Below are 13,575 nucleotides of genomic sequence, written 5' to 3'. Positions count from 1 at the left end.
TCGCCTAAGAAGGTGGACCATAGGTCAACCAGTTCACCAGATTTTCTAGGGGTCCAGCTATGGAGCAATGTGCCATAGTTGGCCCTTTAGATTGGAGACAATCATGCTCTTCGCCTTTTTCTAATGCGGCGTTCTGCAAGACCTGTTTAAATTTGGACTGCCACGGCCTGAATCATAAGAGTGAGGTTTAACCACCAACCACTATGAGCCAATGAACAATTCTATAAGATGGCCATATTTTTATGAGTTTCTCAAATCAAAAATGGACCTGCAATTTGCTCCTACTTTCTTGCAGCGCATGCAAAAACCGTGCAATTCCTATGTTTGATAACCAAGCTCATATAAAGTAGGCACTTGTGGAGGTTTCTCTTTGGCGATGCCCATTTTTGATATAATGATTTTTCTAAACTAACTTTGTTTCAATCACTTTGTTTTGCATGCGACTTTTTTAGAATTCATGCACAATATATTATTGCTGATACATAATCATATTATAAATTATCTTAAATAGCATCTCTAATTATCCTTGATTTTAGATCATCATGATGGTCCCATTTAGGTCACCAAATGCCCCAGCGAGTTTGGTGAGCATGATATTGTGGCTATCCAAAGATAAGGAGTTTGATGTTATGAAAGTCTAAGGTGACAATCATCCATGTGACAGGAGGAAGACTTTTTTTGTTGATAAGGGCAATAATATGTAGAGTAATGACTAACATACTGCACTTGAAAAGCCTGCATGGATATTCCTAATGTTTCTTTAATTTAACAACACTTGGACCAGACAGAGAGACAGTTCCAAGAAGATGAGTTCAGGCATAGAAGACAAACAATCAGCTTATGAGACAACTATTATGGTCCGCTCATTGTTCAAAATACCATTGCAGTCAACTCTGAAATTAGAATAAAAAAAATTAAATCCAAGGAAATTGTCCGCCACGAGTAATTGAAGACTGGACCGGCAAAATTTTGAGGAATAAGAAAGTTTTCAGCATGATGGAACCTACAAGACCTTTTCCTCGGCCAAAGGGTATCAAAGACATCTGAGAACAAAAGCTAGTTACAGTATACTAATGATGAAGAATAGTTTGGCTAGTAGATGTCAGTATGTCAACCAATTATAAACATGGATGACATATATATGGAAATGCTCGACTTGGGGGATGATATAAAAACTTGCAGCAGTAGCAAGCATCAGTGACCACAAAAGATTTAAAGAAAGATGACAAGAAACCAGACTAACTAGTTGTAAGCTTAACAAAAGCTTCATTCTTATTCCTGGAAGTATAGATGGATCAGATTCTCAAGGTTATTGTCGAAAGCGTCACATGCTTTGTGCTCTTGTTAGCCAAGAGATAATTTGTCTTTGAGACGCCTTTGAGCCATATAGAAGAGACTGTAGAGTGATGTAGACCTTGAACACACCACCGAGCTGCCGCTCTGTATCCGGAGCAGAGGTCATGGTTCTGCAACTCGGACAACATTCATGACTATATTTGTTTGCTAAGCATTATTACAGTTATGTATCATAACAATAAAATGCATAGAAATCACAACAATCTTCCCAAACTCCTTCCTAACGTGAGATTACAGCCATCCACCAAATATAATATCATGAAAAATGTAATGTTACTGTTGTGCAGCCCATACCAACATTGGTGCGGACACCCGTGCCAAATCAGCCAGTCGCCACGGGATCCAGCCAGCTCAGCGGGTCCCAGCCGATTCAGCCAGCCTGATTTTATTTTAGATTGATTTATTTTAGTTGGATTTATTTTATGTTGATTGAGTTTGTTTGCATATTGTCATTTGGGTTTATTTGCATAATGTCATAGGGTCTTTTTGGAATTGTTTTATTGGTAGGGGTTTATTTGTTATTTTGTGACCCTATATATATGGGTCCATCCTCATGTTTAGGGTTTTGATGCATGATGAATGAAAATTAGCCTCCTTGTCTTCTTCTTTTCCTTTTCCTCTTCCTCTTCCTCCTCCTCTTCTGCCCCTTCCCTCTCCTTTATGCAGTTGTCATGCATCAGCTTTGGTATCAGAGCCAGGTGGCTTTGCCCCTATTGCCAAAGCCCCGACCCAGTTTATTGGAGCAACAAAACATCTTGGACTGCTGTCTCTTCCTCTCTCAGACTGCTCCCCATCTGAAAAGGGGTCCCGATCCTTTCTTCTTCCGAAGCGGAATTCCAAAGCCCTGCTCCCCGTGTGTGCCAACCACCGCCTCCACCTCGCAGCGCCGCCGGTTCGCCATCGGAAACCACCCCGTCTCCACAGAATCCCTCAGCCGCATCCTGCTGCCACCGTCCGTGGCTGGATCCAGGAGAACAACGCCGCCGCTCTACTCGACGCCGTCCCAGCACGCTCCTCCACCGGCGCAAACCTCCCCCCCAACCATCGCTGCGAAATCAGGCGCGATCCATCGAGTTCGTTGGAGGTTGAAGACGGACAGCTTCACGGGTAAGATCCACTAACCCCTGCCATCCTCAACCTGAATCCATTTCAAAAAAAAAAAAAAAAAAGTGCAGGTGACTGCACGTGCTTATTGAGAAAAAAAAAAGGAAAAAAAGAAAAAAAAAAAAAGAAGAAAGAAAAAGGAAAAGAAAAGAGAGAAAAAAAAACAAAAACAAACATGCCGATCATTTTCTTCGTCCCGGACCTTCCCCCGGCGTCGCTTCGCCTGCCACCGCCGCCTCGCTGTTCTACCTCCACCATCACCGCCCGAGCGCCGCCTCCCCTTTGCCACTCTGCCACTCCGTCTCCCGCCGCCGCTGAGTCCTCCCTTCGGATCCCCTTCGTCCGCTCGCACGCTGCGCCACCCTTCTTCTGCGGCCGCCCGCAGCGCCGCTCCACCCTCCGCGACCGCCCGCAGCGCCACCCGCCCTCGCCATCTCCGTCTCCAGCCGCACCTGCCTCCGCCGTCGTCGTCCGAGCTCCGCCTCCCCGCAGCACCGCTGCCGCCCCCGCCTCCTCTGTCGCCCTTGCTTCCGCCGGCCATCACCACCACCACCCCCATCCTCCCACTCCTTCGCTTCACACCAGGCCCTCGGGCCCATCACACCAAAATTCCCCCTCTTCTAATCCATCAAGCCTGTAGCCCTCCACCGACCGCACTACTCAGGCCCAAATTATCAAGCCCGCAGCCATCAAGCCCTTCACCAATTCCTTCTCCCCCCTTATTCAATTTAAGGGGCCAACAGGCCTTTTCTTATACAAACCCACACCATTAGGCCCAATAGGCCATCAGGCCAATTTCCTACAGACCCACCAATTAAATTGTCAAGTTTGTAAATTGCTGAAGTCATATTCGATTCGCCAATTGGAGAGTCCATCAACTGCAATCGCGCCCCTGATCGTCGCCCCAACCCAAGTCAGGTTCTTCTCTTACTGGAAATTCTATTTGTTTCTCTAAATTTAGTACCAATTAACTCTTAAGTGCTCTATTGATATTACTCATTGAAAATTTCACAACACCCACTCCAGACAACACCAAAACCCTAGTAGTGGCCTATCTTTGTTATTAATTGTAGGACTATCTAATCTTTGGAAATTCTTTGAGGCTCTGTGCAGTCCTGCAACACACTGAAAACTAGTACTATTTGACTGCAACTACTTACCTGAATTTATTACGTAATTTAAAGCCAATTTCAATTGCTAGAGTTAGCTTCTGATTATATTGAGCATATACTTTGCAATTTCAAATTACTTTCATGCATCTACGTAGTGGTCGTGTCGCATCTCATTCTGAGTCCCAATTAGATATGAATTCCAAAATCGAAGCTCTATTAAAAGCTATCTAAGACACTAATATTCAAGTCCAAGCCAATAATGCCCGACTTGATTCAATTAAGGCTTCAATTCAGAGGGTTATTGAACCCAAGGAACCTAGTGCCTTCCATTTACCGGGTCTTGAAGGGGACGAGACCCTAGAACATATCCTAAAATAACAAGGCTCTGTTCAGTAGGGCAATTTTGGGAATAGGTCTGTTCCAGATCGTCATCATGCCTACCCTCATCCTAGAGGACCTGGTCCCTTCCATAATATTGATAGAGGTTACCGACATAACATAGAGCTCAGAGAATCTCGTGACCCTAATGAATATGTAATGAGAGCCATTACGGTTGAAGCCCCCACTTTTGACGGTCGTCTTGACCCAATTTTTTTTTCAGACTGGTTACATGAAATAGACCATTTCTTTGAGTGGTATAATTTGTCTGACAACAAGAAGGTCCGATTTGCCAGAATGAAGCTCATTGATCGAGTTAAGCTTTTCTAGCAAGACACTGAACAACTGTTAGCTAGGAGATATCAATATATAATAACTGATTGGGTAGAGATGAAAGAGAGACTTAAAGAAAAATACCTACCCCGTAACTACCAAGACGATCTCCTTAATCGACGGAACAATAAATCCACATTTGTAAGGTGCCCTGACACACGGAGCACTTCCGCATGCCCTAATTCCTCAAGGCCCAAACCTTCTGTAGGGTCCACTACTCCTAGGCCCCCTCCTACTGCCCATGTTCCAAGCCGAGACGCTAACGGCAAGGAAATTCTTGGTGAATCTTCCAAACTACATTCCAAAATTCGGTGTTACAAATGCCAAGGTTTTGGTCACGTTGTCTCCCAATGTGCTAACAAATTTTTCGTTATTGCTCAGCAAGAGCTGGCAAGTGACGCATATGACTTAGAGGAGCAAGTCTATGAACCGAACTTCGATGATATTCAGGACATTGAGAAAGAGTGTGATGACAAACTTGAAATCCTAGGATGCACCCACACTATGCCTAGCTCGCTTGCACAGTCAAATAGCGAGTCTGACTAGTCCACCATGAGTGTAGTTGGATATGCCCTCGCACAACCCATCAAAACTGATGTTAGGATTTCTGAGCCTGCATATGCATTTGCACAACACATTCATAAGTTGCATCAGAAAATCCATAAGGACATTAATGCATGTACTGCTCAATATAAGATGCAAGCTGATTTCCATGCTAAAGAATTTCAAATTTGGGGTTACGTAATGATCCGTCTTAAAGATCTGCAGTCTCTTAAGGATGGCACTGACGCCTATGCCATTGACTTTCCATTTGATTTTGGTCATAGCCTTACTCTTACTATTAAAGATTTGGTTGTAATCCCTATTGACTCTTTTGCTGCACACTCTCTTGCGCCCGATATTCATCCTATTATTAATTGCATGCTATTTTCGTTTCCTTTTCTCCTCCATCGAGCACAAAAAGAGTATATTGATTTTATTTTAGCCGAGCAAATAGTTTTTGATAGTGATGGAGGCATTCAGCATTTTTTGGTTTGTTGGCGTGGACGACCAAAGTCCGGTTACACTTGGATCCAGCACAAAGAGAGACCGCCGATTGATCCGGACTTGTTGGAGTATTACCGGAGCTTTACTGGGCCGCTTTCGTCGAGGTCAACTTCTTTCCACCCGGGGAGAGTTGGTGCGGACACCAGTGCCAGGTCAGCCAGTCGCCACAGGATCCAGCCAGCTCAGCGGGTCTCAGCCGATTCAGCCAGCCTGATTTTATTTTAGATTGATTTATTTTAGTTGGATTTATTTTATGTTGATTGGGTTTGTTTGCATATTGTCATTTGGGTTTATTTGCATAATGTCATAGGGTCTTTTTGGAATTGTTTTATTGGTAGGGATTGATTTATTATTTTGTGACCCTATATATATGGATCCATCCTCATATTTAGGATTTTGATGAATGATGAATGAAAATTAGCCTCCTGGTCTTCTTCTTCCCCCTCCTCTTCTTCTCCTCTTCTTCCTCCTCCTCCTCTTCTTCCCTTTCCCTCTCCTTCCTACAGTTGTCCTCCATCAAACATTGATCTAAATTGAACTTAAAAATAGTTCAGAAAAAAGTCTTATAGGCATGCTTGGTATTGCTTAAAAAATGGTTTTTTTATTGACTTTAAAAGAAAGAAAGCACTTTCAAGGGGGAAAAGTGTTGGAAGTCTCCTTCCTTTAATAGTTTGTAATATTGAGAGGGGTTTTAGTCCCACATTGCTTGTGTAGAGTATTTTAGATAGCTTTATAAGCATTCATATCCTACACATGTTAAAGTAACTTTTTGGTGGAAAGTTGTGGAGGGAAAGCCAATATTATATTATCAAAGATTGGCACTTGACACTAAGTTGTGGAGGCAATAAAATTTATATTGGCAGTTTTTTATCCGTTTTGCACAAAATAACTGCACTAGTAGTTATGTTTTGAACCGGCACTATTACAAAGGTTGTGTTGGTTCAGAGTTTAATTCAGGATTATAAATTGTCAATATCCTTCACAGAATTATATAACTTCTTCTACATAAATCTTTCATTTCGTTGTTCTGGGGAATCCTAGTTTGCTGGCTAGGATTCTATTTTGATTTTGTTATATCCTGGAGCGAATTTGCTGGATCACCAACAGCAGCATAGTGGGGCAAAATTCACTTAAGGACAGTGTTAATTCACGCTTCAAGACCGGTTTCAAATACTAGAGTTCTTCCTGATTCAACAAAAAATGTTTGGTAAAATCATCTAAAAAGTGATTTTACAAGAAGAAAAAGTCCACAAATTTCTTTTAGAGAAAGGTTAGGAAATCTACCTTCTAGCTTCTCTCTCTCCCTTTTCTAAAGCAGAAGCTGTGGCACATCATTTCCGGAAGTATATTCTGGGTAGGATTAAGATAGCCTTTTTATCATTATATCATAAGTCAAATTAATCATGATGATATTGAAAAATAAATGTAAAAATGCAATCAGATTAGTATTAGTGTGTCAAATTAGAAGATATGGACCTAGCCAAGTGCATAAAAGCACAAGTAAACCATTGGAGAAAACTCTCTTTCTAACGTAGGTATAATTCACATTTGAGGTGCCCTGTCCCTGAAACAGCTGCTGCTTAGGAACCATGAAAAGCAAAATAAGATCATGGAAATCCTAACTTGGAACACCAAATACACAATCAGGTACATCAAAGGAGGAGACAATTTAAGCAATTAATACTTCATTCTTGTGCTTCACAAATACATAATAACACCTCTTCTCTATTCATGTATCTATATTTGTTATGGGGCCTTTGAACCAGTGTCTTGCACTCAGAATCCATGACGACACAGTGAGGATGAATAGGCCACCCACAGCAACTGGAGTGTAATTGAGAGTATCCTTTGTTATGGGATAAGCAACAGGAAGCGAAAATAGTACCGTGATTGTTGCAACCCAGAGGACAGCAACCCAACCCACTAGTATCCCATACCTGCCAAGGTTGGAGGGGCCTGGAACAAAAGATTTGCGTGCTAGGGTCACCCGGAAGAAGATAGGCAAAGCATAAGCAACGTAGAGTGCAATTGTAGCTATTGACACCATAGCCTGGAATGCTACTGAGCTTCCAAGAGACTGTCAAAAAAAGATACGAGAAAAGTGATGAGCCATTGAGCAGGGATTCTTACACTTACAAGTAGTGAGAATGCACATCCAAAAGAAATCATGGGACTTGCAGGAATTCCATAACAAAATTGAGAAAACAAATAATAGAACTTATACCATGCACACATCTACGTAAATAATTGATGATTCTCGTATAACCCACTTCTTTCTTTCTCCACCTACCCTCTTTTCCTCTAAGTGAGTTATGGAAGAAAGAACACTTCATTTGACAAAATAACAATGTCAATTTATGCAAATGCAGGTGATGATTGTGGCAAATAGAGTAGCGAAACTTAAATACGTATTTAGGGGCGAAAAATCTGATGCTAGAAATAAAAAATACAGGTAATCACCTTAAATTTTTGCAAGCATTATTGCAGCGAAATTAACAAGGCATCGATCTTCAAGGATCCAAATTTGACACTGTAGCTCGTGCTGGTCTTTGTTTTTTCATATGTTACAATACCTAAAATTTTGATATGATTCCGTTGGAAGAATTAAGCACCAGTAACTTGTGACTTCTTAGCATCTAGGGGCTAGGTTATTCCATGATTGCATGTGCATGATACACAAGCTATATCCAAATAATATTTCAATCGTAGTCAAAATATATGCATGATGAAACTAGAAAGTGGGCGACCTTAAACAAACAAGGCAGATCAACAGAAAATTCATTACCGTCAAAGCCATACAGAAAGATATAAATGCTGAGAGCCAAACTGCATTTAATGGTACTTCTTGCTTGTTCACTTTATGCCACAATGATGATAGCGGCATTGCTCCATCTCTTGAGAATGCATATGCCATCCTAAATTTGAGGAAACAGTCAAACAATAATTTTTTGGCATCTAATGATTAAAATCTAAAGGCAAAAAACAAAAATAAATCGACTCGGATTTAATCCCTTTTAAGAGAGAAATAATAGATAAACATTTCAGATATTAATTAGAATAAAAGTCATGTTTACCTAGAGTTGCTTGTCACTAAGCTTATACCACAAAAAAATATAGCAACAGCAACAATTCCCAAGCAAATGATGCCACCTACACCACTGCCATATCTACTCTTAAAGGCAAGGTAGAAAACTTCTGCAATTGCATAGCCTCCAGCATCATTGTCGGTGCTCAAAAGATATGGAATGTTCTTAACTGCAAATGTGATGCCTAGCAGATAGCCCCAGCCTGCAATGATTGATACGCCAATGGCACTGATTATTCCTTTTGGTCCATTCTTATCTGCATTTTTAGTTTCCTCTGTCTGGCAAAAAAAGATATATGATAAAGAACCAATTAACATTTGCATAAGATCTTTACGAAACAACCAAAATTAATAGACATGAACATATGATAGTAGATGAAGGAAACAAAAAACAAATTTTGGGCTTTAAATTAATTTATGTCAAAGTAAGAGAACTTGGATCTGAAGTTAGATGCTTTGAGAAGGTTTAAGATGGAAGTGATGAAAAAGGACTATCTCCTTACGACAGAAGAAAGGGGACATGGTGGAAATAATGCCAGAGTATGGTAAATCTAGTTGGATATGTGTCAATTATGAAGGTATAGTCATTAACTAGTTGATAAATCTAATATCTAACGTGAGCAAAGTAAAACACTACAGGAATAATTCTTACCATATGAGCAGATGCATCATATCCTGTCAGTGTGTATTGACTCATCAAGAGTCCCAAAACAAAAATGTATAGCTTGCTGTGGATTCCAGCATCTTTTTCGGTGTTGAAATGAGAAAACACAAAATCTGCACTGGCCCTCTCAGTAGCAACAGTTGGTATAAGGATCATAAGGACAAAGACACCTGAAGAGAACAACTTTATTAGGTAACCAAGTGGAATATTGTTTCAATCTCTCTGATGACCTTAGAAAAATTGAAAAATGGGAAGTATGGTCCTACCTAAGACATTCCAGATAGCTGCAAGCTGTCCAAAGAAAGATAACCAGGTAATTGACAAACTGTTTATTATGGCATGAATCAGCAGAATTCCACCATGAAACCCAATGACGACATATTTGGAAGCCAGGTATCCTCCTCCATTGTTTCCACCAGTGCTAAGTAAGATAATTACTTGCAATAGTTGTGCAAGTGAGAAATCTACACTAGTAGTGCCTGCCCACTGCAAAACAGAAATTTCTTTAACTGCTCAGAAGATTATAAAATGATTGTTTAGCTCCAGTTGAGGTATGCTCTCCACTGGACCATAGAGGCTTTGAACTTCAAACCAAATAATTTCTGGTATTACCAGTCCAACAATGTTAAACCTGCATGAAAATCAATAGAAATTATTAGCTCACAGAGAGAGCACTAATCTAATGGATTATATGGTCATATGCTAACCAAAAAAAAAAAAAAATCATTTCAAAATAAATGCATAAAAATGGCTTATCTTTCAAGCCTTTGCAGACTCAATTTTTTTAGTTATACCAAAAGCTCTAAAGTCACCTTTTCACTTGAAACATTTCTGGTAGCAGATATTATATTGTAACATCTGCTACAAAATGATACAGTTTTGCATCATTCTCAGAATCTATTGCTTAAGCAAGCCTCTAGCCTACAAGAACACAGTCCAAATGTCTTTTTGGCCTAAAAGAGACCAATTTTGCTCATATCAAGCAGCATTTTCAGTTCATGCTTTAAGATCAATGCATGACAACTATTCTGCTTTGCATACTCCATTTCTGGTCCTATCAAATTTAAGGTTGAAAGCAAAGTTCACCGTCTCGGTACTGGACCTCGTATCGGTGCCACACTAGTACAGTATCGGTACGGTATGGTACGAAATTTTTTTGTCATACCGAGTGTTGATACGCCATCCACATCGAGTGCTAGTACCGAACCGGTACGCCCCATATCGTCCGGTTCGGACTGGTACGGCATACCATGAGTGAAAGGGAATGTAACATGTTGACAAAGATAACCACTAAGATGCAAATATAGGGTCTGGTTCCACTGATCTCTCGAAAAAGCGGTGGGGGGTGATCTGGTTCAATTTGAAGGATCATCTAAAATGTGCAACTATGATGAAGAAATATCCATAACAAATCACTCACAAGTCACATCCAAACTAGTATACTAAAACTATTACATCCATCTGTCAATATAAGCTTTGGAGAGAATCTCACGACTGACAAGTCTCAACTGCCTTTGTTGCATGAAGTATAAAAGTTGGGAGTCACATGCACTTTAGACAGGCATCTAAATTGTAAAAATCAAGAACCTCCTTTCATGCAAGGAAATAACACATAGATATAGAGAGATTTTAAAACGAGAACCAAAAAGAGATAAAAATTTATTTTGCCAGATATGCACAATCTTAACTTTTGTTGTAACATGACTCAAACTTCTTATCCCGTGGTGGAATGTTGAACATCCAACAACTAAATTATTTATCCTATATTATTGCCTGTGTACTTTGGAATGTCATAGATCTGATAACTGAAAAGATTGAATTAAGCAGCAAATGGTTACACCACTCCTACGCAACCAGGGAAATCATGGTATTTCCTGAAAGAAACTAGCAATTTGATATATTGATTCCCATTGTTGACAGGTGTTTGTTTGTCCACTCTATGTTAATGCTCATTGGATCAATTGGAGACCAAGTTCCCCCAAGAATGACTGGCTAATAGCTCTAATTAGTAATAAAATCAGTATTCTTCAGGATCATCAAGCAATATCAGCAACTAAAATTGCAAGCTCTTTGGTAGAAAATTATTCAATTAAAAAACTATCCAGGTTCTAGTTGCTGGCTTCTGTGCAACACATCCTATATAGCACAAAGAGTTTTCTACACACCAAACAATTCCAAAGGAAAGGAATGCTATAATAGGTGGGGGAAAAAAACAACAAGCAGCAATCCTCCCAGAGGAATGGCAATTCAATACAAAAACAAGCAGTTCAACAAAGAAACAGAGACCAAACAGCCAGATCCAATAGTAGTACCAGCCAGTCATCCAGGAAGCAAATGGTGCCCACTCGTTCCCCGAGAGCTTAGCACTCCAGTAGTACAGACCGCCAGATGTCGGGTATGACGAGCAGATTTCCGCCATCGAAAGGCCAACAATCATTGTAAAGAACCCAGCGATAAACCACCCGAATGTCATGGCTACAGGCCCTCCAAACTTCAGACCGGTGTTGTAAAGGGTGGTGATACCAGTGAGCACTGATATGATCGAAAATGAGAAGGCGAAGTTGGACAACACCCTGCAATTCCCCAACACTACCCATGAATCCAAAACACACAAACACACACACAAAAATGCAACCCAAGCAAGGAACCGAGCATTTGAGTCGAGATAATTACGAGAGATCGCGTTTGAGCTCCTGCTTGTAACCAAGCTCCTGGAGGCGAGCATGCCCGGTATCCATGGAGGAGTTGACATCACTCCTTGTGGAGCCATTGGTCCCATCCTTTCCCCTGACCATCTCTCTATGACCACCAGAAGGACGCTCCCTTCGAGGAACAAGAGATGGTTAGGGGTAAAATAAGAGACCAACCTATGCTTCCCCGAGCTCTTTCCGTCTCCCAGAACTCCAATAATCCAAGTAAAAGGGGTGTTGACAAGTAGGTTGCAACCTGCTCAAAAGATATTTGTATCATATAGGAATCTTTTGCCCAGTGGTGCGAACTCCAAATACAGCCAAAAACTCCGACCGGCCTCTCTTGTTTCTCACCACCGTATCTTTTCCTCCATCAGAGAAGTTGACGGAGAAGAAAAGAAACGTGACCAGTCAGCAGCAATAAGCGGCCAAACCCACTCGGAAGCCTACACATATTTGGAGGCACCACGATCATCGTTATTATACTTGTTTTGAATCCACTCAATCATCATAGTCGAATCTCATTCAAAATAGATATTATTTATACCGAGAACTAGTTTCGCATGAATGATACTCTTCCATGCAGCTCTCAGATCTGCTCTAATGACAGTCACATCGAAAATACGCCGACCCTCGACTGCGACGAGTTTGGAGTCATTATCTTTGATCACAAAGCCCACTTTTCCTCTGCCTCCACTCTTAGCAATATTGCCATCAAAGTTTATCTTAAGAAAGCGAGGGGGTAGAAACTCCCAAGAGACAAAAGCAATTCTGGTCGCTGCAAAAGTTCACTGAGAGTCCTAGATATGCCTGGCCAACCCAGGTAAAACCACCATAGTAGTACTGGTGATCTCAACAGCATAAAGTAATGCTTTGTCTACCATTGTCCTCGGGTGCACCCTTCTGTCCTTGAAAATCTGGACATTTCTGTCCAGCCATATGTGATAGGCCATATAGGCACATCTGATACCGCACTCCACAATACTGGGCCTTTGCAAGGACTCATTCAGATGGCCTAAAAAGTCCTCCATCGATGCTGTAATCTGCAACGTACTGGGTGAAGCCATAGCGTACCCCTAAATCTAAGCCGCCCATGGGCATCTAAAAATAATATGACTGATAGACTCTTCCACATCAGGGCACCCCTCGCAAATTGAACGAGCTCTCACTCCCCTCCTAGCCGGCATGCCCCTAGTTGGCAAACATCCCCATGCCACCTTTCAAATAAACAAGGTGACACAGGGGTGGATATGCACCCTCCGGATCCAACCCCCATCAATCCGTCGATTCATCCCGCCTCTGACTCGGTCATGTAGGTCTTGGATACTTACTTTCGACCTCCCAGATGCTCTCCATACCCTCATATCTGCGGTCTCCCCTGTGGGCATCGGTAGTGCCAAGACCCTCTCAGCCAGCTACTCCCTAAAGGCACAATGAATAAGGCCCTCATTCCATCTTCTTTTCCTTGGGATGATCATATCACAGACTCTGCATCCGATCAGGCACCTCGGGTCGATCATGATAGGCTACCAGCCGAGTGGCTGCTCTGTCATCCATCTGTCCTCCAGATCATCAATAGCCTGCCCGTCCCCAATCACCCATATGATCGAAGGGTGCACCATTGGAGCACATGCACAAATCTTCCTCTAAATGAAAGAGCCATGACGCCTGGTGTGGAAGTCAGGCCCAACAGCTGGATTCTGTACTTGACCCTCATCAAGATGCACCAAAAACTCTCGAGTTCTAGGAGATACCTTGCTGCATGCCTAGTCGCTAAAATCTCTCACCACGGACTGTAATAAGGGG

General features: G+C 41.6%; 1 protein-coding gene across 1 annotated transcript; it reads right to left on the bottom strand.

Annotated features, from left to right (window-relative positions):
- Positions 1-6,895: 6,895 nt before the first annotated feature.
- On the bottom strand, positions 6,896-11,961 carry LOC103698351 (amino-acid permease BAT1 homolog). The gene is made up of 8 exons (XM_039125655.1): positions 11,753-11,961; positions 11,392-11,652; positions 9,692-9,710; positions 9,346-9,565; positions 9,068-9,249; positions 8,405-8,694; positions 8,116-8,245; positions 6,896-7,407 (listed from the first exon to the last, which is right to left on the bottom strand). The coding sequence occupies exons 1-8, from the start codon at positions 11,872-11,874 to the stop codon at positions 7,060-7,062; spliced, it is 1,572 nt and encodes a 523-aa protein (XP_038981583.1). The 5' UTR covers positions 11,875-11,961; the 3' UTR covers positions 6,896-7,059.
- Between the last annotated feature and the right edge of the window lie 1,614 nt (positions 11,962-13,575).

Source organism: Phoenix dactylifera, chromosome 4 (genome assembly GCF_009389715.1).
Source record: "Phoenix dactylifera cultivar Barhee BC4 chromosome 4, palm_55x_up_171113_PBpolish2nd_filt_p, whole genome shotgun sequence".
In the NCBI taxonomy this organism is placed as follows: domain Eukaryota; kingdom Viridiplantae; phylum Streptophyta; class Magnoliopsida; order Arecales; family Arecaceae; genus Phoenix; species Phoenix dactylifera.
This window is presented reverse-complemented; position numbering and strand designations above follow the sequence as displayed.